This window comes from Myxine glutinosa, chromosome 1 (assembly GCF_964187855.1).
Source record: "Myxine glutinosa chromosome 1, kmMyxGlut1.1, whole genome shotgun sequence".
Classification (NCBI taxonomy): domain Eukaryota; kingdom Metazoa; phylum Chordata; class Myxini; order Myxiniformes; family Myxinidae; genus Myxine; species Myxine glutinosa.
Window position 1 is genome coordinate 152,279,122 of NC_136261.1, and position 22,115 is coordinate 152,301,236.

Sequence of the window (22,115 nt, forward strand, 5' to 3'; positions counted from 1 at the left end):
GGTCCAAACACCATTCGCGTTGCTTCCTCTTTATGTTCACCAAATTGAGGCAGTTTAATAAATTCCCCATCGGTGCGGATTAATTTGAATAAAACCTTTACTTGATAATTATAAATTTCCCGTAAGTATGGATTAATTAAAATAAACTCTTACATAATTTATTGTCTCCTAGGATCATTTCCATGTTTCAGGGGTGAACAGACAATATTAGCCTATTCAATACACTGTATATAGTATTGTGTGACATTGCAAAATCATATATTTCTTAACAGCAAATATATATATATATATATATATATATATATATATATTTTTTTTTTTTTTTTAATCGGGAGCGTTCAAAGCAGCGTTCTGTTGCCTTATACACTGCCCAGGTTCAATGTTTGGTCCAATTATAAAAATTATAATTTGCCGTAGGTTTGGATTAATTTGAGGCAACTTTTACTTCATTTTTTTTTTCTCTTCCGAGGAGCATTTCTGTGTTACAGGATGGGACAGACAGCATTAGCCTATTTATATATATAGAAACCAAGTTTGGTCAAAATCCCATTACTGGTTCACAAGTTAGTTTGGTAACAGAATTTTTACCTCATAGGACTAACAGAATTGACCCTGCAATCAAAGCAACTCATCTTGGCATCATTATACATATTTGTACCAAGTTTGACTTAGATCCCTTCAGGCGTTCTTAAGTTATTGCAGCAATGAAAACCTATCACGGACCTATGGACAACCCGAAAATATAATTATGCCTCTGGCGATTTCATCAACGGAGGCACACAAAAAGTCTGGTAATTTGAATAGAACGCGTGTCAACAACATATCTCATGTTTTTCAGACACTAAGATGTTAATAGGAGAAGCATTCATGCTAAATTTAGCATAGAGGGTGACCCACCACCACGACCCTTGTTTCTGCTCTTCGTACGCAAAGAATACTGTGGTTGAGGACATGTTAAACATTGAGGTTTTGATTTTTCACAACTAAAACGGCTGCCAGTCGGCCATCTTTGATCGCATCGTGAAACAAAATGAGGTGCATATGCATCGGAGCTAAGAACATCGGGGGCTAATCAATTTGTTGGAGTGGAGGGGATCAAATGTATAAGGAAACGGAAGAGCATATTTGCATCTATAATAATAAAAGGGTGTGTGTGTGCCTCCTCCATAACTCCAAAACCATGAAACCTAGTGGCTCCAAACTTTGCACGCATACTTCTCGAACACCAAGGGATCGGATGAATGAAAACTGCATGTTTGGGTATGTTAAAACACCCTTTTTGATGATTAATGGCATTCTCGTAACAAAAACAAAATAAGCCTTACCAAAATGTCAGTCAGCCTTCTGTGGCATCGCTGGGTTCTTAAGCCACCATTTTGTTTCAGCCTATTGTAACGTACCTTGTTGGAAGCACTATCTACTGTCAAAGACTAATGAAAGCATATAATCGAAATCTGGATTCAGATTTGAGGATCGGATCCCATACACTTAATAAGTATCAAAATCTGGAGTGAAATTTGACAAAGTTAACATTAGCGATTCTTATAGCTAAGTGTATTTGTGTATGCAAGGCTCTTTCCTCCTTCAGCACTGTCGTCTTAATTCACATCTCCATAGGATAGAGTATTTATGCAAGTTGTAAAAAGCTTCAACTTGATTCCCATTTGTCATAATTTCATCATTGTTATTGTAAACAAACAACATACGAAGAAACAGCATGAACAAAGCATTAGCGCTTCTTCTTCTTCTTCAACACATGCCGTAGAAACTCAGCCATTCATAAGATTGTTGAAACATCAACATAAAACGACAACAATGTGACTGTGTCGCCAATATGCCTCCGCATAGTTCCACAACAGGTAGATGCCATCACTCTGCATATGTATGGGTAGTGGATCACGTTTGTGAAGTTTCGTGTTGATTGGATAAGATTCATTTTTCTATCCAAGATGGCTGCCAAACCACATGACCTATGACATCATCATTTTCAAACTATATGCAACACTGCTGTGTTTTTTGTTTTTTTAAGATTATATTTGTAAAATTTCGCATCGATAGGGTAAGCTGTTTCAGAGATATAATTATTTTCCTTCAATCCAATAAGGCTGCCAAACCATGTAATGTCATAAATTTAATATTTCAATACAAATGGGTCATAGATCATGTGCATGCAATTTCAGATTTTTAGGATAAGGAATTCGATTAAAACATTTTTGGCTGGTATACCACTTCACCTATGATGTCATCATTATCATGCTTTTGTTCCCCATTGGGAGTACGTGACAAGGTGCCAAGTTTAAAATTTTTCCATTCAGCGGTTTCAAAGAAATGTTTTTTTAAATTATTTGCTTTTAATCCAAGATGGTTGCCATACCACGTGACCGATGACATCACAATTATTTTAAAAAAACATTCTGCATGGGTGCCACTCCTACCCTGAAAGTTTCATCTCAATCGGACATATGGTTGCTGACAAAAACGAGGTTTAGCCCGTATGGACATTAAAAAAAGAACAACAACAAACTTTATTATTCCCTGCGTTTTTGGCAACATACAACATCCAGATATTCTTCAAACCCAATGAGAAACTTTTTATTCAAACTTGTAAAACATTAGATTACGAAGAAACTTATTCTGATAATTCTTCTTCAAACTTGGCAAAGCATTACGAAGAAACTCATCTAGAGATTACATAAAGGCTCCTTCGTTCACCACTGTTATCTCTGGGTGCAGAGTGTATATAGAGCCTTGCGGCTCCGAAAATGCCATAAAACTTCTCCATATTCAGCGAAGCGACGGTGTGGAATCGCTTGCGAAGGGTGGTATTTTGAGAGAGACCTGCGGTGCAAGCCCCCCACCTCCCGGAATGCACTGTATAAGCGAGCGACATGTGATGCGGCTTCGCTCCCCCCCCCCCTCCCTCTCTGCACCTTCCCCTTGCCCCTCTCTTATCCCCTCCTCTCCTCCCCAACTCACCGTCCAATCCCAATCCCATGCCCCTCCCCTTCACTCCTTCCACCCTTTCCTTGCAGGGTGTACAGGTGAGAAACATGTGTTGAGGCTTCGCAACATAAGGTTTACTTTGCTTTACCAAAGACTTAGTCCTGTTTGTTCCAGAGGCGTCCAAGGGGTGAATTGGGTGCGTTGAGGAGTACGGGTTCCACTGTGGCCAAAATTTGCTGATGGACGTCATCCTCCGATCCAGTTCCTATGATTTCCTGCAACATATGAGTGGAGAGAGAGACACCAATAGTGTGAAAATGACTTCAGGTTAGGGAAAATTATTTTATGCAGTAGATATTTGTTTTTTATTATTATAAAAGTGCTGCTATTACATGTAGTGCAGCCTACAGTGCATTCAAAAAGTATTCAGACCCCTTCACTTTTTTCACATTTTGTTATGTTGCAGCCTTATGCTGAAATCGTTTAAATTCATTTTTTCCCTCATCAATCTACACTCAATACCACATAATGACAAAGAGAAAACAGTATTTTAGAAAGTTTTGCAAATTTATTAAAAACAAAAAACCGAAATATCACATTGACATAAGTATTCATACCCTTTGCGATGACACTTGAAATTTAGCTCAGGTGCCTCCCATTTCTCTTGATCATCTTTGAGATGTTTCTACACCTTGATTGGAGTCCACCTGTGGTAAATTCAATTGATTGGACATGATTTGGAAAGGCACACACCTGTCTATATAAGGTCTCACAGTTGACAATGCATATCAGCGCAAAGACCAAGCCATGAGGTCGAAGGAACTGCCTGCAGAGCTCAGAGACAGGATTGTGTCGTGGCACAGATTTGGGGAAGCCTACAAAAAAATTTCTACTGCATTGAAGGTTCCCAAGAGCACAGTGGCCTCCATAATTCTTAAATGGAATAAGTTTGGAACAACCAGGACTCTTCCTAGAGCTGGTCGCCCGGCAAAACTGAGCAATCGGGGGAGAAGGGCCTTGGTAAGAGAGGTGACCAAGAACCCGATGGTCACTCTGGCTGAGCTCCAGAGATCCTGTGTGGAGATGGGAGAAACTTCCAGAAAGACAACCATCCCCATCAACCAATCTGGGCTTGATGGCAGAGTGGCAAGACGGAAGCCTCTCCTCAGTGAAAGACATGAAAGCCCGCTTGGAGTTTGCAAAAAAGCACCTACAAAGGAGTGTTGCCCAGATCGGTGGAGTGTTGCCCTTCTGGAAGTTTCTCCCATCTCCACACGGGATCTCTGGAGCTCAGCCAGAGTGACCATCGGGTTATTGGTCACCTCTCTTACCAAGGCCCTTCTCCCCCGATTGCTCAGTTTGGCCGGGCAGCCAGCTCTAGGAAGAGTCCTGGTTGTTCCAAACTTCTTCCATTTAAGAATTATGGAGGCCACTGTGCTCTTGGGAACCTTCAATGCAGCAGAATTTTTTTTGTCGGCTTCCCCAAATCTGTGCCTCGACACAATCCTGTCTCTGAGCTCTGCAGGCAGTTCCTTCGACCTCATGGCTTGGTTTTTGCTCTGATATGCATTGTCAGCTGTGGGACCTTATATAGACAGGTGTGTGCCTTTCCAAATCATGTCCAATCAATTGAATTTACCACAGGTGGACTCCAATCAAGGTGTAGAAACATCTCAAAGATCAAGAGAAATGGAAGGCACCTGAGCTAAATTTTAAGTGTCATAGCAAAGGGTCTGAATACTTATGTCAATGTGATATTTCGGTTTTTTGTTTTTAATAAATCTGCAAAACTTTCTAAAATCCTGTTTTCTCTTTGTCATTATGGGGTATTGAGTGTAGATTGATGAGGGAAAAAATGATTTTAAACGATTTCAGCAAAAGGCTGCAACATAACAAAATGTGAAAAAAGTGAAGGGGTCTGAATACTTTCTGAATGCACTGTATGTGAAAATCAATACAGACCCAGGGAATTCAAGTTTGAGCTCTTAACTGGTTTCTTCATTGAACGTCAACATCAAGCTACTGGCTCACCTGAGCTTTGTTTACACTGCTCTTTCAGGGATGGGGGGGGAGGGGGGATAAAGCATCCCTGCCCTGTTGCCACATTTACCCAGACTCACCCTGTGACAAGGGGGCTGAGAGGAGACACGATATACCTGCTCAAAGAGCAGACGCTGGGTTGCCGTGGTCATTATAGTCAATCAGTCACATTGATGTCGTTTTTGAAAAAGTGTCATAATAAATGAAATATAAAGGTATTGTCGTGTTCCTGGCGATTAAAATCTACCAGGAAACAGATTAGCCGAGCAAGCTTTAACTCCAAAGGTGTTCAGTTCAAATATGGCAGAGTTCATGCACGTGGGGAGGCGGGGGGGGTAAGGAGGAGGAGGATGAGGATGCTGAAACTCACTTACCTCACGGATCCCGCCGACCAGTCCTCAAACCTGTGGAAATTAACTCAAACGAAAACCGGATTTAAAATGTACAAAAATAACAGGTTTATTTAATGGAACCGGAGAACAAGAAAACCCGCTGGTTAGTAACTAATGTTTCTAAAACGGAGGCGCTCCCACACCAGACATATAACACACAGACGAGGGATGAAAGAAACTAGAAAATAAAATACGTGTAATTGTTGCACTTATCTCAACCAGCTCGTGGGATCTCGTCAGGGTCGCCAAACTCGAGCACGCAGTCCGGACGCGGCTCTGGTGTTGGCGGGAAAACAGGCCTCGCTGCACGGTCCGTCTCACGCCACAGCACTCGTACTCTCGTCAGCATGCACTCGTACTCTCGTCAGCATGCACTTGTACGCAGGCACCAGAAGCAAGAGTCAAGGGCAGAGGTGGACGAGAGGAGCAAGAGGTCGAGGGCAAAGGTGGGCGTGAGGAGCAAGAGGTCGAGGGCAAAGGAATCCAAGAGGCAGCAGAGGGAAGAGGTCCGGGCACGAAGGGATCCAAAACGAGAAGGGCAAAATGCCAGCCAGCGAGTTATTTTATCGCCCGTGGTCTAACGTCATCGATCCTCCCTACCAATCAGTCCGTCGCCTCTCAACCTCTAGAATGTTCTTCCCACGCCAGTCCTTCACCATTGGCCGAGCGCTTTGCGCTTTCCTCCTCATGCCATCGGTCAGTGGCCAATCAGTCCATCGCTTCCTTCCACCAATCAGCTGGTCGCTTCTTGCTCCGCCCATGACCAATCACAAGTCCTTCCTTACTCTGGCATTTAATTGGTGTGATCTCCCCATCAAACCCCTTCGACCAATCCGTCGCGAGGTGGGCATGGCCCTAGCCTGCCTGAGCAATGTTTTATCGCCATGTTGGCACAATGCGTGGGCGCTTCCTGCCTGTACTTCCAGTGAGTTTTATTGTGTGTGGGGGGGGGGATTTAATTAGTATGTGTGTGCTGTTGGGCCTGGCTAGTGTCTATGGTGTAATGCCATATGGGACAATGGATAAATCACCAGGTCTCACGAACAGGGGTATTAACATAATCCCTCCTCTACTTAGCACTAAGGCCATCCTCGTATGACCACAAATATACACTTACGCGAACAAACAGCATAAACAAACTTATTACATGTGGGGTTCCCCATCGGGATAATCGGAGCACACTACCTATACAGACCAACCTGACACTATATGTCACTCTACCCCAAAATTCATAACAGTATTAATAATTTGACAGCACAATGATAGAAAAAGCAAAAAACGTGCAAACAGGATTATGAAGTATTGAAAGGCCATAACAAATGAAGCAGATCTGTCACATTCTTTGTTAATGATTTTGTTAAGTGGTGTATTGACTGGGTGCATTGCTTGGTGGTATACCTATGATCCACTATAGAGCTAATTGCTTAATCTATCGGACTTTGGGCATAATGTTTTTAAGGCTCGACAGTAATTATAAGTATAGTCTCGTAAAAATGTGACAAGTGTTAATACCAGAGCTTGGATTTTAAGCCCATTTTTCAAAACAGGCGGTTCTGTTTTGTTTGCAAGCAAGACGAGAGAACATAGAAATACGGAACATCACATGAAAATACTTGACTGTTTAGTGCTTACGTATAATCTCAAAGTCAGGACGTGGTGTGTAAATAACAATACAGCTTCGTAGTTTCCGCTCTCACTCCTATCCTGAATGGGAATGTGTAAACAGGCTCCTGGTTGCCCCATAGTAAAATAAAACAAGAGGTTCCAGGGAACCTGAAATCAACTGGTCTATATCAATATGGTTAGAATATGCATAATAGAACCACAAACTAAATAGTTTATATGTGCTAAAAATATATGACAAAAATTGATTTTTCAATATGGCCGCCCTGCCGCGCGCCATTTTTGGGCGTGCAACGCCAAAATGCAATCCCAAACTAGTTTATGTCTTAAAGATGCTGCATAACAAGTTTCATCAAATTTAATCAATATTTGTTTCTTTTCGAGCGTAGACGTCGAATTGTTTACAGACGACAGACAGACGGACGACGGACACTGGGTGTCGACAAAAACTCAGCTGGACATAGTCCAGTTGAGTTAAAAATAAAAATCGAAATCCAGTCTCACCCAATGCACAGTTGGATCATCAGCTAGTTTCTTGAGGCAAGATGAGGCATTACTCTGGGCCACGCTCGTTTCATAACGCTCACAGCCAAACCGGCGTGTCTGCCCTGGCAAACCAGGGGGAGTTTCCAGCAGAACGACTAGGTCAGGGCATGGAAGACCTCGCTCTGGGGCTTGGCACCAGGATAAAGACAAACCCTGGCAAAAATAGCAGAAAAGGTATTTACACAGAGTAGATCATTGTTAAACAATATAAAGCTTCCTGATCAAGTCTCAGAAAAATAATAAATAAAAGACAGACCAATGCAAAAGTCATTTAGCATCCAGTAAGTTTTGAGATCATTGGTATTTTACTGGCATGTGCACATTCTATCGGCCACAATGTAGGCCTACGTACAACTTGTGCCATGCCTGTCATTGCTTTTCAAACAACACACACACACACTCGTCTGTCTCTCTCTCTGTCTCTGTCTCTGTCTCTCTCATCGCCGGGGTTAAGACCCCAAGAGGACGAATGACCGAAATGAGCTATAACTCCGAGGGGTATTTCGAACCTTGCTGGGATTATGCTTTCGAGCGCACGGGAAAGGTTTGAGGCCTTATCTGATCGGAAACACACGGGGTTATTCCGAACCCACGAACGCAGACTACAACAGCAACACCTCCACATCCAGAATCCACAGCACCAAACAAACATGGTGGAACACTCAAACACCCACCTTTATACCCTTCACCACTCACCAACAAAACATACCAGATCATTCATACACACACATCCACACACAACACCAACCAACCACCTACCCTTACAACATACACCACTCAACATACAAAAACACATGCACTCATGCAAAAATTCATTCCTGCAAAAACACACAGCCTCACCCACTCACTCAAAGTTCAAAACACACCTGGTCACAAGTGTGCCACACTGACCGGGTCCTCAGTCGAGGTCCTCAGCATCATCCTGTTTCTGCCCTTCAACCTCGATACGGTCAGCTAAGGTGGGCCAGCAGGGGCACATACACATCCACATCCACCAACTACACCTGGATGCGTACATACCCCCAACCCCAGCCAGTGTGAACGCAGACTAAAACAGCAACACCTCCACATCCAGAATCCACAGCACCAAACAAACATGGTGGAACACTCAAACACCCACCTTTATACCCTTCACCACTCACCAACAAAACACACCAGATCATTCATCCACACACACACACACACACACACACACACACACACACACACACACACACACACACACACACACACACACACACACACACACACACACACACACACCACCAACCAACCACCTACCCTTACAACATACACCACTCAACATACAAAAACACACACCCTCACTCACTCACATACACAAAATAAGAAATAATAATAGTAACAAAAAACCGCACAACCAACCACCTACCCTTACCAACATGTACCACTCATGCAAACATGCAAAACCATTCATGCAAAACCACACCCACTCATGACCCACTTCTGCAACACACACACACACACACACACACACACACACACACACACACACACACACACACACACACACACACACACACACACACACACACACACACCTCCATTTCTATTCCGTAACCTCAACCTACACCGTTCGACGTGCCTCCATAAACTTCCTCCATATCCAAAATGAGCCTTTCAAGGCAACCTGGGCCACCTTGTCACACATCCTCCTTCTTTCTGTCCCACACACTCCAAGCCGAGCAAGAAATGCAGAAAAGGAATTGCCAATATACCCTCTACACCCTTATATATATATATATATATACATACACTACATAAACTACATGGCCAAAAGTATGCGGACACGCCGTCTAATTAGTGGATTCGGCTGTTTCAGCCACACCCATTGCTGACAGGTGTATATAATCAAGCACACAGCCATGCAAAATCCATAGACAAACATTGGCAGTGGAATGGGCCGTAATGAAGAGCTCAGTGGATGCCACCTTTCTTGCTAGATGAGTTAATCTTCAATGCATTCTCACACACTTACATACACATACACATACATACACACATCCGGGGTCTGCCGAGCAGGCAAGCACGACATCGGCTATTATAAAGCTCGCAGTGTTAGTGCGAGAAATCTCTGAGGATATCCCGGAGACGCAATAGCTCAGTAGGCGCTGTCTGTTCCCATGACTTCAAATAGTCACACCTTCGTAAATACTTCAGCTCGAGCTAAATCAGACATTTTTGGAAAGACTTGAAACTGTACATTCACTTGGAAGTTTTTTTTAAACACCTTTTAAGATCTGTGGAATAACACACCGAGGCCTGACATTTGATCTGACCTCACACACTTTGGCATGATCAATTTAAGATTTTTCTGTCACACAAGTGTACAGATTTGAGCCACATTTCTCTGTCTGATGAATTTTTGACCCCAATACATTCTGTCGTTACTTATCCAATCTCAACCAAACTTGACAGGATGACGAAGGGTTACACAATGAAGGTTGTAGCGCATTTTTTACCCTCCCCCCCTCCCCAAGGGAGTTTTCTCCCCTCCCCCCCTCCCCAAGGGAGTTTTCTCCCCCGAGTGGGTTTTCCCCGCCATTGCTGCCAAATAGTGTTGCATGTTGAGGTGTATATTCATATTAAGTTGGCTTTATCGTGGCGTTTTTCCAAGGCCGCTTCAAATAACAAAACACGATGATAGCATAATATTAATGTTATTACAAAACAATATTAATGCCAATAATATCCCACCTCCCCAACGTGTTTTTCCTCCTTGAACAAACGTCGAGTCAATGTTTATAAATAGCTTATCATGGCGTTTCCGTGAGAGCAACGGTCCAACGGCCTCTACCAGAGGTAAAAATATTATAAACCACAATCACATATGATTAGCTTTTTTAAGTCGCCAATGCTGTTTAAAATACTAAAGAAAGAAATTTGGAGGAATCCCGACATCCGTGAGGTAAATTTTACTTACAGAACTGAGCGAAGATCTACTGTACTCTATACACCCCACAAGGGTTGGGTTAATAACATGACCCTTCCTGGCGCTAACATGGCATTTTTTGTGGCGGCCTTTTGAAACTCACTCCTGCTGTTTAACACGAAACTGAAAGAGAGGAAGACCGGGGTGTGCTCATTTACCAAGCTGCTAGCTAGCGATTGCCAAGCCAGCCGTTCCTTAACGGTTTTGAATGGAGTGCTTGCTCGAATGCTTAAACCACTTGGCGATCTCTCCACAATAAACTTGGTAAATGAACACACATCCAATGTTCTTGAGACCAGACCATAGATCGACTGCAATCTATATACTCCAAAGTGGAATGACCCTTCCTGTCTCTCCTGTAGTGAGTGGGTGTAGCAGTCTTAAAAAAATATATATATATATACGTATATATAAAATAAGCAAAAAAGGAAAGCAAGATGCCAAATAAACTTTTGTTTTGAAGTGGTGGCAAAAAAAGAAAATTCACAATCAGAGCTTGTGTTGCTGAAGACAATTAAGGTAAGATTCAGTCACCTGGGTAAAGGAACACTGTAAAGACAGAGACGTCCGAAATCAAACCCAGGGCATTGTGACTACAGTTTGTTTGATGACGCCCTTCTTTCAGTCTCCCTCAGGCATTGGAGGATTCATTCTGCTGAGAATATCCAAAAGTGTAACAATGAGAATGTCCGCTTTGGAGATAAGAAAATCATGCAGAAGACCCATATGGGTGGAGAAAATTTCGAGTTATCCCTTCACTTTCATCTGCTGGTACCAGTGAACACGCAATCTCATCCATTGAAAGCACAGTGTGTTTCGCAGAGATTTCCTCGAACAAGACGTTTCTGCGCATGGATTTTATTGCCACCTGGTTCCCTCATTGAGACGAAATCCTCTCGCAGTCTGCAGATTTCGTCATCTTGATAAAAGCAGGTTCTATTTCTGTTCAAGGAATGTCCAATGTCCAAGAAGAGCCTCTATTTGTAGATACTCTATTTCACAAAACCATTTCACGTGGCTCTTTACACCCCTTTAAATGGTACATGCAATAGATTAATTTTTGTGTTCAAAAATATTTTACGTTTACAGAACAAGGAAAATAATGTATTATTATGCACTTGAAAGTAAAGTTTTGAGTAATCACAAAAATATTTATTGTACAATATTAAAAGGTTTTGTGTTTCTAATTTGATACATTATAAATTGCACAATTATTAATGTATCCATGCAATTTACTTATTTTTATATCTTTTAATTGATCAAATATTGAATGTTACAGTTGAATGAATCGGTATAAATAAATAAATAGACTAGCATGGCACTCAGAGGAGCACATACCTCCACCAGGCTAAACAGTTTACGGTTTTTATTTAATTTTTGTATACATAGTGGAGGCTCATGGAAGAGCTATAATTAATCTATTGAACGGATCAGGACACAACAGGACAAAAGGAACAGTTGAGAGAGGATTGAAGGCCAAAACACCAGTTCAACAGAATTGAAGGCCAAAATAGAGGCAGACTTGGACATACAATTGGTATGAGAAGGAATGAGGAGCAGGAGAGGATGCATAGGGTGGATGGGATGGATATAGAAGGAAACACCAAGGAGGAAAAACTGGGAATTTGGAAGGAGGAGGGATTGGGGCGGAGTTGGGGAGAGGAGTGGGGTTAACAAATAACGAGGGATCATGGTTATGGATTGGGGATGATCTGAGATGGTGGTGAACAGCTGTCTTTAAGGCATGCAAGGAAGGATGAGATTGAAGAGAATGTGTAAGTTTGTTCCACAGGCGGGATAAAAGAGGAACGACAGAGTAGAGGTGAGTGGATGCAAGACCAGAAAGGAAGTGGTCGAAGACAGAGAGCACTGACCTGTCTCTGATGGCATACTGATAGACTCAGCTTCGTTGCGGGAGATTTCAATAATCTTGAAGGCTTTGGTTTCCACCGCGTTAAGCTGAGCAAGGTGTGAGGCAGGAGAGTCAGCCCGAAGGAAAGAACAGTACCCCATCAAGATGCGGATGAAGGACTTTATACGATGGAGGATTCCCAGTTGGCGACTGGCTTTGGAGGCTAACTTTGAAATGTGGCTTTCCCAAGAAAGATCGTGGCTGATAGTGACACCAGGAATTTGAATGACGGAAACTTCCTCAAGAGGATTTTTAAGAAAGTAGATTGAGGTGGGAGAGGGAGGATGTCCAGACGGTTCCTTCAGAGAGTTAGAGTTTGAGATTTGTCAGGAATGAAAGACATATTCCAAGCGTTTCACCATCTTGTGATTTTGTCAAGGTCTGAAGAGAAGGATGGAGTTATCAGAAAATGGAGAGTTGAGAGATCATTGATGAAGATCAGGATAGGACTAGGCCCAGAACACTGCCTTGGACACTCCAGCCTTGACAGGGAGAGGAGATAAAAGGGTTCCATTGATAGACACACATTGGCTATGGGAGTAAAGGAAGTCAGTCAGTAAGCCATGTGTGGAGTTGGCCTTGAATGCCATAGCCAGATAATTTGGAGAGTAAGGCACGTTGCCAGACTATAAACTGTTTTGTACCCCCACTGATCGGCTCCAGCTCAGGATATGCATCCAGATCTGAATTAAAATCTAATTGGCTTGTTCTTGTCACCTACCCAACTCATCCATCAAGTTTTATAACCCGTCCACAACTTTTTGAAATATTCTGCTATATATCATTTCTGATCCTATCTCTCAATGGCGAAGAATCACTTTTAAAATTCTCGTAACCGGATTCAGATCTTCACCAAAATTGAATCAATTCGTCCTTATCACACACCCAACCTTGTCCACCTCTCTTCATCTGAATCCATTGATAACTTTTTGAGATATCTGGCTTGCAGACAAAGCGACAGACAGGGGTGAAAACATAACCTCCATCTACCTTCGGTGACGGAGGTAAATATTACACATCAGTTCATACTGTTGGCCACACAAACCTTTATGATCTAAAGTGCCATGCAATTTAGGGCATATAGCTCATATTGCTGTGTTGCCAGGTTAAAATCATCTAGAGTTTGAGGACTTACCAATTATCTACTCTTAATGTAAAAGTACACCAGTTGATGTCTTCTCATGATTAGGTTTTATTCTGAGGCATTTTACAAATACACAAACTACTTCTCCATTAACTTTAAGCTTGCCATACATTGAAGCAATTTGCCGATCAGACTCCCAGGACAACGAGAACCCAAGTGATCATTCATGGGTGAGTAATACATTCACATTCATGCCTTCATTCCATTCACTTAAATTTCAAAATAAAGTAAACAAGTAGTCCGAAGACTGAAAATGTTGGTTGAAATCCAGTGGTTCACAAGTTATCATGGTAACAAAAAAAACGACAACGGAGGGAAGGACGGATAGCCTCAAAGGCATAAAAACAATGAATTTGCTTAATCTTTGATGGCTGAAAGAAAGGACAAAAACAACATCTTAGCGAGTACCATTCCTTGTGTGGAAACTTCTCGAACGGAAGGCAAATTTACACGACACCAATGGCTTATGGTGCAATTACAAGATGCCATTCGGTAATAAGATTGTTCACAAGTAAATCCCATGCAACATACACTCGACTGTTAAGCAAAACCGAGGCAACTCTTGTATGAAGGCCCAGTGACTGGGGTAGATTTGCCTGGGATTCACATGAACGAATTTGCCTAAATATCAGGCAAGTTTTAGATCACTGTTCACAAAGATGTCATGAACATTGGAAGTGTAAACTATAGGACTGAAACCATTTTTAAATTTGTTAAAGGGTTAATGAGGAAATAAATGGGAGTGGGGAGAGTGTTACAGGCTTTCTGTGAGACTTACAGGCTTTCTGGCTGAATAAGCAACCCCAGAAAAAGCGTAACGGTCAAGCACAAGGGTCACACCAGCAGCTAGGTCTTTACGCATTTGCTGCCTGCCAGGAACAACACCACAAATAGGCAGACAAATTGGAAAAAAAAAAAAAGGTAAATATTGGACAATGGTGATCTCAAAGGTAAAGACAACAGTACATTTTGAATTTTGTTAGTAGACAATTTTACAACAGCACTAAACTGATTTTCAGGGATAATGGTTACATTTCTGAATGATATATGGTAAACACAATCTTTTCTGAATGATAATGCAACCAGAAAACTTTTTCAATAGCATGTAGAGTTATACGTAGGGTTTAAACTGTCATTTGTCGGTTCGCAAAATACAAATCAAAGATGAATGTCGTGAATATATTTCATCACAAGTTTGACAAAAAGCAAAATTGAGGGCCCCACCTTAATACACACCATTACTACATTTGTATCTGCAGCATATTTAAACATCGTCGACTTTGATGTGCCTTTGCATCAAATTTTCTTCAGCTGTTCTTATAACTATCAGCTTAAAATTTGCATCCTAACACTTTTGCAAACCTTTATTCAAATCTGTACTTTTTTCGAACCACTCTTTCCACCTAATTCAAAAAGAACATGAAGCAATCCACTTGCAAACAATGCGTATGCATCACATATGGTACAGGAGGATGATGATGATGATGGTGGTGGTGGTGGTGGTGGTGATGATGATGGAGAGAAAAAAAAAAAAAAAAAAAACCCCCCACCTTTAGAGGCCATGCGGGGGTTGGCCTTTTTCGGGAACCGTGGTTGTTGTTGTTTTTCGGTCCCCTTTTTGAAGCAATGTTTTACGGCCGGATGCCCTTCCTGACGCCAACCCTTTTTGCCGCCTTTAACGACAAACGGAATTACCAGTGAACTGGTACTCAATTAGCCGACCTCGGAAGGATGACAGGCTGAGTCAACCCCCCTGGCGTTAATTCAGCGATCTACTGGGATTCGAACCCAGGATCCTAGGATCCTAAGCCGGCACCCTAGCCGCTAGCCCAACACCAGGGTTGGTGATGATGATGGAGAGAGAGAGAGAATTTCTTCATTATAGGATGATGATGACTTGGAGCACACATTTAATATAGTGCTGTGACAAGCAAACAAACCCACAAACAATCATAGGAACAGACTTATTGAATTATATATACAGAGTGATCCATGATCAAGTTCCTATTTAAAATATAGAAATACCACGTTGTTAATGTAAATAAAATACCAAAATAGTTTTTCCCTGAAAGGCCATTTATTGCAGTTTTAATTTGTGAATATCAAATTTCAACACAAGCTGCTGTGTTCTCAGCACATTTTTCAATCGTTCTATTCTATTTGTTGGAATTCGTTGGTTGGAATCTATTAGTTATGGTGATGTCGGTGTTATTAGATGAGTTGGCTCAATCTGGCAAAGAGCGCTCACAATCTGTAGTTCAACGGAGAAGCAGCTTTTAAGGACGGTTTAAGGAAGGGAATGGAGAGGAAGGAAAGGAGAGGTAGAAGAAGGAGGGGAAAGGTATTTTTAGGAAGTGAGATTAGGAAGATCACGATCACCTACTCTACCCGCGCATCACTCAGTTAATTACACGGTCCCAATGATTATTGTAATGTGATAAACAGGTCCAAAAACTTGCTCAGGGCAGTGGACTTAGCTAGCGGGTGCGGTCTTTTTGACACGAGCCGCGAAACTCAAACCGGGCAACCTGAACAGGCTATGGCTGTTGCACTATATATGCTGTGTGTATGTGTTATGAATTTATCACTGCATGCATAGTGATATACATATATATATATATATATATATATATATATATATATATATATATATATATATACACACACACACACATTAAGTAAATGAAAATGAAATGTTTACGTTACTTAAATGAGTCTTTATTTTATAGCTTTTTATTTATTCCACTTTTGAAAAATTGTTTGGCTAATGAAAACTTCAACTTGGCGACATTTGTAGACCAAATTAGCACCCAAAAATTTTTTTTGTCCATCTCAAACCCTGAATAAGGGCAGGTGTTACTTTTCTGATATCTTGTTTATTTTTTTTACTGGTATATAAATAATATTTTAAAGAAGAGGGAATTGTCTCCATCATGACACAGTCCTTCCAAAAGAAAGGATTTACAATCATGGGAAACACCACCAAGACAGCAATGAGCAAATCATCAATTTTAGTTTCAACCACATTGTTATGAAGACACTGTGGCAAAAGATAAGGAGCCAATTCTCATTCTATGCACAATTGCAGGCAGAGGATGAGAGGTCTCGACAAATTTGTAAGCCTGTTTTCAACAGACCAGACTTGATGGAATACTGGTTCAGATGCCCGCTCTGAGGTCGGCGGTTGGCACACCAGTTGAGTCATACCAAAGACTTTAAACATAGGGGCAATACCCCTGGCGCTCACCTGGTAGAATAAACAGTATACTGCACTGACTAAAGGTATTTTAAACCAATTTCAATGGTTGCTAGAAGACAGCGCAGCATGTAGAATCATACTAACATAATCATAAGACTATAAACAAACAAACTAGAACGGCACTCTTCGACGTCGACTGATATGCCCCCGCCCACATTATTACATCATTATCATAATTCTATCAAGTTTGATTTAAATCCATTCAGCTGTGCCCAACTTAGCACATTTTTACATGTCATGACCTCTGACTTTTGACCTCGTGACCCCAAAATCTAATCAGTTCATCTTTACCTCATTATACATACCTGCACAAAGTTTGACCAAAATCCCTTTAGCGGTTCTCAAGTTATCATGGCAACGAAAACCTATCACGAACGGACGGACGGATGGACAACCTGAAAACATAATGCCTCCGGCGACTTCGTCGGCAGAGGCATAAAACATGCCTATTTTGTGGTTAAACCGCCCCTCCCCCTCCACGTGTACCTCGTCAGACCTCAATTTTTCCAATTCCTTGAACAAACATTGGTATGAAGATTATGGTTGAGTTTTATCAGAATTGCGTGTGTCGTTTCAGAGAAGAAAGCTAATATCTATTCTGGGGGGGTCAAACCTGGACCCACTATGAACCCCCCCCCCCCCCCCCGCCTTAGACCGCCAGAGGGGCAGATTTTTTTTAATGCCGTTAACAAACTTTGGTACATCATGGGTGATGAAGGTTGTGGTAAAGTTTCATCGAAATAGTGTGTGTAGTTTCAGAGGAAAAAGCAAATTCCTATTTTGGGGGGGGTCAAACCTGGATCCACTTTGACCCCTGGTAGACTCCCTTAGACTCCCTTAGACTCCCATTTTTTTTTTTTTAAATGCCGTGAGCAAACTTTAGTCACAACACAACAAATATCATTTGTGCCAAATTTGGTCGCAATTCCTTCAGCGGTTTCGGATAAGAAGTTTCAAGTTTTTACGGGCGGACCGACCAACGACGCGCAATCGCATAAGCTCTCCTGAACTTCGTTCCAGGTGAGCTAAAATGGTTCGTGCTGCTTCACTGATTGATGCTCAGCATTTAAACTAACAGAACATGGACAAACAGCAAAAAGGTTGGCAATCATTGTGCAGGCTTGATAGGCCCAATTGCCTCCTTCTGTGTTGAAGTTTCTTGCAAGATAACTCATTATTATTCAAGAACATTCAAGCACTTTCACAAAGCCATTTAAGAACGCATTAAAAACAAGAAAGAGCAATCAAAGACTACAGACCCTCGCCAAGACGTGTTTTCAGTGTTTTTTTAAAGGCTTTTGTGTTAAAACAAATACGGTGGCCGGACCATGTGACCGATAACGTCATCGTTATTTTTTTCTCCCCTAATTTATCCCTAGATGATGCTCAAGAAATTTCATCTTTATCGGCTGAAGTTTTGTACTTGTCGAATTAGAACGTCATAATGGAGGCACCTATGACATCATCATTAACATATATTATTCCACATGGACAGTTCTTTACAATGAGCCATGTCTCAATTTTTTCTATGCAGTGCTTTCGGAGATATAGAGGTGCAAATCTTTTCGGTTTTTCCATGATGGCAGCCGAACCACGTGACCGATAACGTCATCATTATTTTTTCTCTCCACCAATTTATGCCTACATGAAATGCTCAATAAATTTAATCTTGATCGGATGAAGTTTTGAACTTGTCGAATTATGACATCATAATGGAGGCACCTATGACATCATGATCGACATATTTTATTCCCCATGGAGAGTTCTTTACAATGAGCCATGTCTCAATTTTTTCTATTCAGCGCTTTCGGAGATATAGAGGTGCAAAGTTTTTCAGTTTTTCCAAGATGGCAGCAGAACCACGTGACATATGACGTCATAATTATCTTTTAAAAATTCTACAGGTGGAGGTGCACCGATGGTGAAAATTTCCTGCCAATCGGACCAACGGTTGCAGAGAAAATCATATTTATTCTGTGCGGACAAACAAACAAATGAAAAATCGGTCAGAGACCGAGGACTTGCCGGAATGTACTTTTTTTAATCGGCCATTTTGGATAATTAAAAGTAAATAATGAACTCTGCCAAAGTTCAAACGACGTGGGTTTAATCTCTACATGAGAGAATTCCACATAGCTATTTGGGTGGTGTATAAGCTAACAGTTCGCTGTCTCCATCGATCTTGCCAAGGCCATAACAACTATCGGCTCAAAATCCTTTTAACTGTTGACTTGGTAGTTTTCACAATAAAGGAAACACGTATCGGGAGTACACACGACAGTGATTGTGAATGTGACAGCTCTGAGGCGTCTTTCGCTTCACATCGCAGTGACAGCGAGCACCAACATGGCAGCTGTAAGATTAAAATCTGGCTTCAAGCCCCCTCACCACCCAAAGCCTTCAACCAGACATATTAACACGCTCCCCCCCCCCCCCTTCATTCCCGTTCTTCAAAGCAAAGCAGTAAAAATTGTTGTATCGCCATCTCTATTACTAGCAACGGTACCCGCCCTAAGGGCGGGGCTTCAATTGGGAGGCGCAAATGATTGGGTGACCATCAATTTTGGGTGACCTTGAGCTTGACCTTGGGCCTAGAGAGTTAAAAATTGGGCACAGTCTATTCCAGGGCAAGGCAAATATGTGTATAAAGTATGGCGATGCTCTGTGCAACAATGTAGACGTAGTACTGTGCACAAACAGACAGACAGACAGACAAACCAACCAACCAACTTGCCGGAATCTATTCCAGCAAGTAACAAACGGACTCAAATGCAATACCCTCTTCTCTGGTGAGGGTAATAAAGGAATCGAGTAATTAATTAAACTTCCTACTTTTACCTCCACTTTATACAGTACTTGGTATTTCAGGAAGCATGTGACATAACTAAAGGAGGTTGCAAAAAATTCTACAAAATAATAATTTAAGATGTACCAACTTCTTAATTTTCAGTAAAGTGTTGCTCGACTACAATACGGAGAATGTTGAAAACGTTGAAAAAATGATTTTTTTTAATGTACCAAATTTTATATCCACTCCAATAATTTTGGCATTTTCACGGGCTTGTGATAAAGCGATAAAGTTTTGTTACTTATGTGGAGGTAGGCAAGGCTGAAATTAATGCTCATTCTGCCTATGTCACTGAAGAAAGTTGAAAGCGAAATGTAGGAAGCAATAAAGGAATTGGTCAAAGAGCTCTTACACAAACTCCCATCTGTTTGCAGAGAAAAGCAGATGGATGGTACGATCATTCATCTCCAGCTTCTTTTCCAAATAGGCACTGATCACTTGGCCAATAGATGTTGAACGGTCTGGAAACACAAATACAAATGTTCATGAACAGCAATAACCATTCATGTTTGCGAAATTCAGCATACTCAAGTGTTTCACCATGACGAATAGCACAACATTTCACTCAGTGTCCGTCAAAATGTTTCACCGTCTATCAATAATACTCAACAGTTTTCTTACACCATTCCACCGACCACCATCCTCACTTGCTCCCTTCTCTGCTGCTTAAATCCATGCTCTGGCAACTCAATCTTTGAAGCTCACTCTCCCTTTTACATCCCAAGCCACCGTTTCCATGTCTCTAACCAGTGTCCAGAAACTTCAGTATGGATATATTTACCCAACGCTGCTCAGATGTCTGTGTGTGGATAATTTGGATGTCTACAGCAATTGGTTTACATATGTCCATGATATAATAGCGCAATTCCATTCCAAAGGGATTTAAGCAAGACAGTCACTGGACATAGCGAAGTCGATCAATTTGCCTCTACCCACATTACTATATCATTATACATACTTGTACCAAGTTGGGCTTGGTTGCCTTCAGCCGTTTTTAAGTTTTCACGGCAATGAAAACCTATCACGGATGGACGGACGGACAGCTGGATGGCCAACCCGAAAACATGATGCCTCAGATGACTTTGTCGAAGGAGGCATAATAAAGAACTCGGTCTGCCTTATTCAAGCGTTTCTATCCACCTGTGCACATTTGTTTTGTTGCAGGGATGATGACCTATTCTGTACACTCATTTGGCTGTAAATTCCAATTCCTCTCGCACTTTCCTCGCATCGAAAACGGATAACTGCTTGTTGTTCCTCACATGTACAACTTTCCAATGGCGCTGCCATCTTGGTCATGCGATTCAGTTGCCAATCGGAAACCCTAGATTGTTGCGCAATGAGGTCAATTCAGGGGTGCCAGCTTACATTGCTGGACGGAAACATTAATGCATATAATCACACGTGTCGCAAGAACTAAAAGTGGCGTAGTTTATCGACTCACTCTTTTTTGTTATGTGGCATAGATTATGGAAGCTAAATTTTTGAGGCCTGGACTTGTAGATTGGTCAACTGCCTAATAAGTAGAGTATAAAGCTTTCAAACAAACAAGACAAACAACATTTAATAAATAACTATACAGAAAACTGACCTGGAAAGCGCATCAAACGCACTTTATGACTCCTGCTCTTCAAGTCTTTCTCCAACCTGCTTGACTGTGTACTTTTTCCACTACAGTCTGCTCCCTCAAAGACGATAAGAACTCCACGCAATACATTGTCTTGCAGGCAATCTTCTGATGCTGTAGTGCAGTCAACAAGGTTCCTTGTACATTCCATTTCCTTTGATTCTTCAGTTCTGGAAACAGATTTTACACTGTAACTACTAAAATGTCAGGTGATGGAAGATATACATCAGGAGAAAGAAAATCACATGAGGCCTGGTTACGCCATGCCTTAATGGCTAATTAGGACTGGGTAGGTGGTTATGATGCCTGGTGTTGGCTTAGCAGTTAGGGTGCCAGCTTAGGATCCTAGGATCCTGGGTTCGAATCCCGGTCGATCGCTGAATTAACACCAGGGGGGTTGACTCAGCCTGTCATCCTTCCGAGGTCGGCTAATTGAGTACCAGTTCACTGGTAATTCCCTGTTTGTCATAAAAGGCGACAAACAGGGTTGGCGGCAGGAAGGGCATCCGGCCGTAAAACATTGCTTCAAAAAGGGGACCAACAAAAGCAACAACAACCACGGTGCCCGAAAAAGGCCAACCCCCGCTTTGCGGGGGAAAATGGCCTCTAAAGGTTTTTTTTTTTTGGTTTTTTTTTTTAAGGTGGTTATGAAGTTAAATTCCAAGGGCCAATCGGGTCAGCTAACCTCATCATCACGCAAAATGATTCAGAGAAGAAGAAGGCAATAAAATGGCAGATATACGAGTCTGTGCCCCCAGAGATTAAGTTTCAGTGGAGGGAAACTATGCAAGTGAAAATATTAATGTCTAGTGATCTGATTAAACTGTGCAG

The 22,115-nt window shown here is 41.7% G+C and overlaps 1 protein-coding gene across 4 annotated transcripts in view; it reads right to left on the reverse strand.

The window, feature by feature from the left end:
- Positions 1–2,497: 2,497 nt before the first annotated feature.
- DTYMK (deoxythymidylate kinase) overlaps positions 2,498–22,115 on the reverse strand; it is a 43,178-nt gene continuing 23,560 nt past the window's right edge. For all 4 annotated transcript variants that reach the window (XM_078778603.1, XM_068120184.2, XM_068120193.2 and 1 more), the window contains 5 exons: positions 21,249–21,454; positions 20,010–20,118; positions 14,329–14,419; positions 7,503–7,697; positions 2,498–3,218 (listed from right to left, as the gene is read on the reverse strand). In XM_078778603.1, the coding sequence (XP_078634729.1) occupies positions 3,099–3,218; positions 7,503–7,697; positions 14,329–14,419; positions 20,010–20,118; positions 21,249–21,454 (721 nt within the window). In that variant the 3' untranslated portion in view covers positions 2,498–3,098. The remainder of the gene's footprint in view (positions 3,219–7,502; positions 7,698–14,328; positions 14,420–20,009; positions 20,119–21,248; positions 21,455–22,115) is intronic.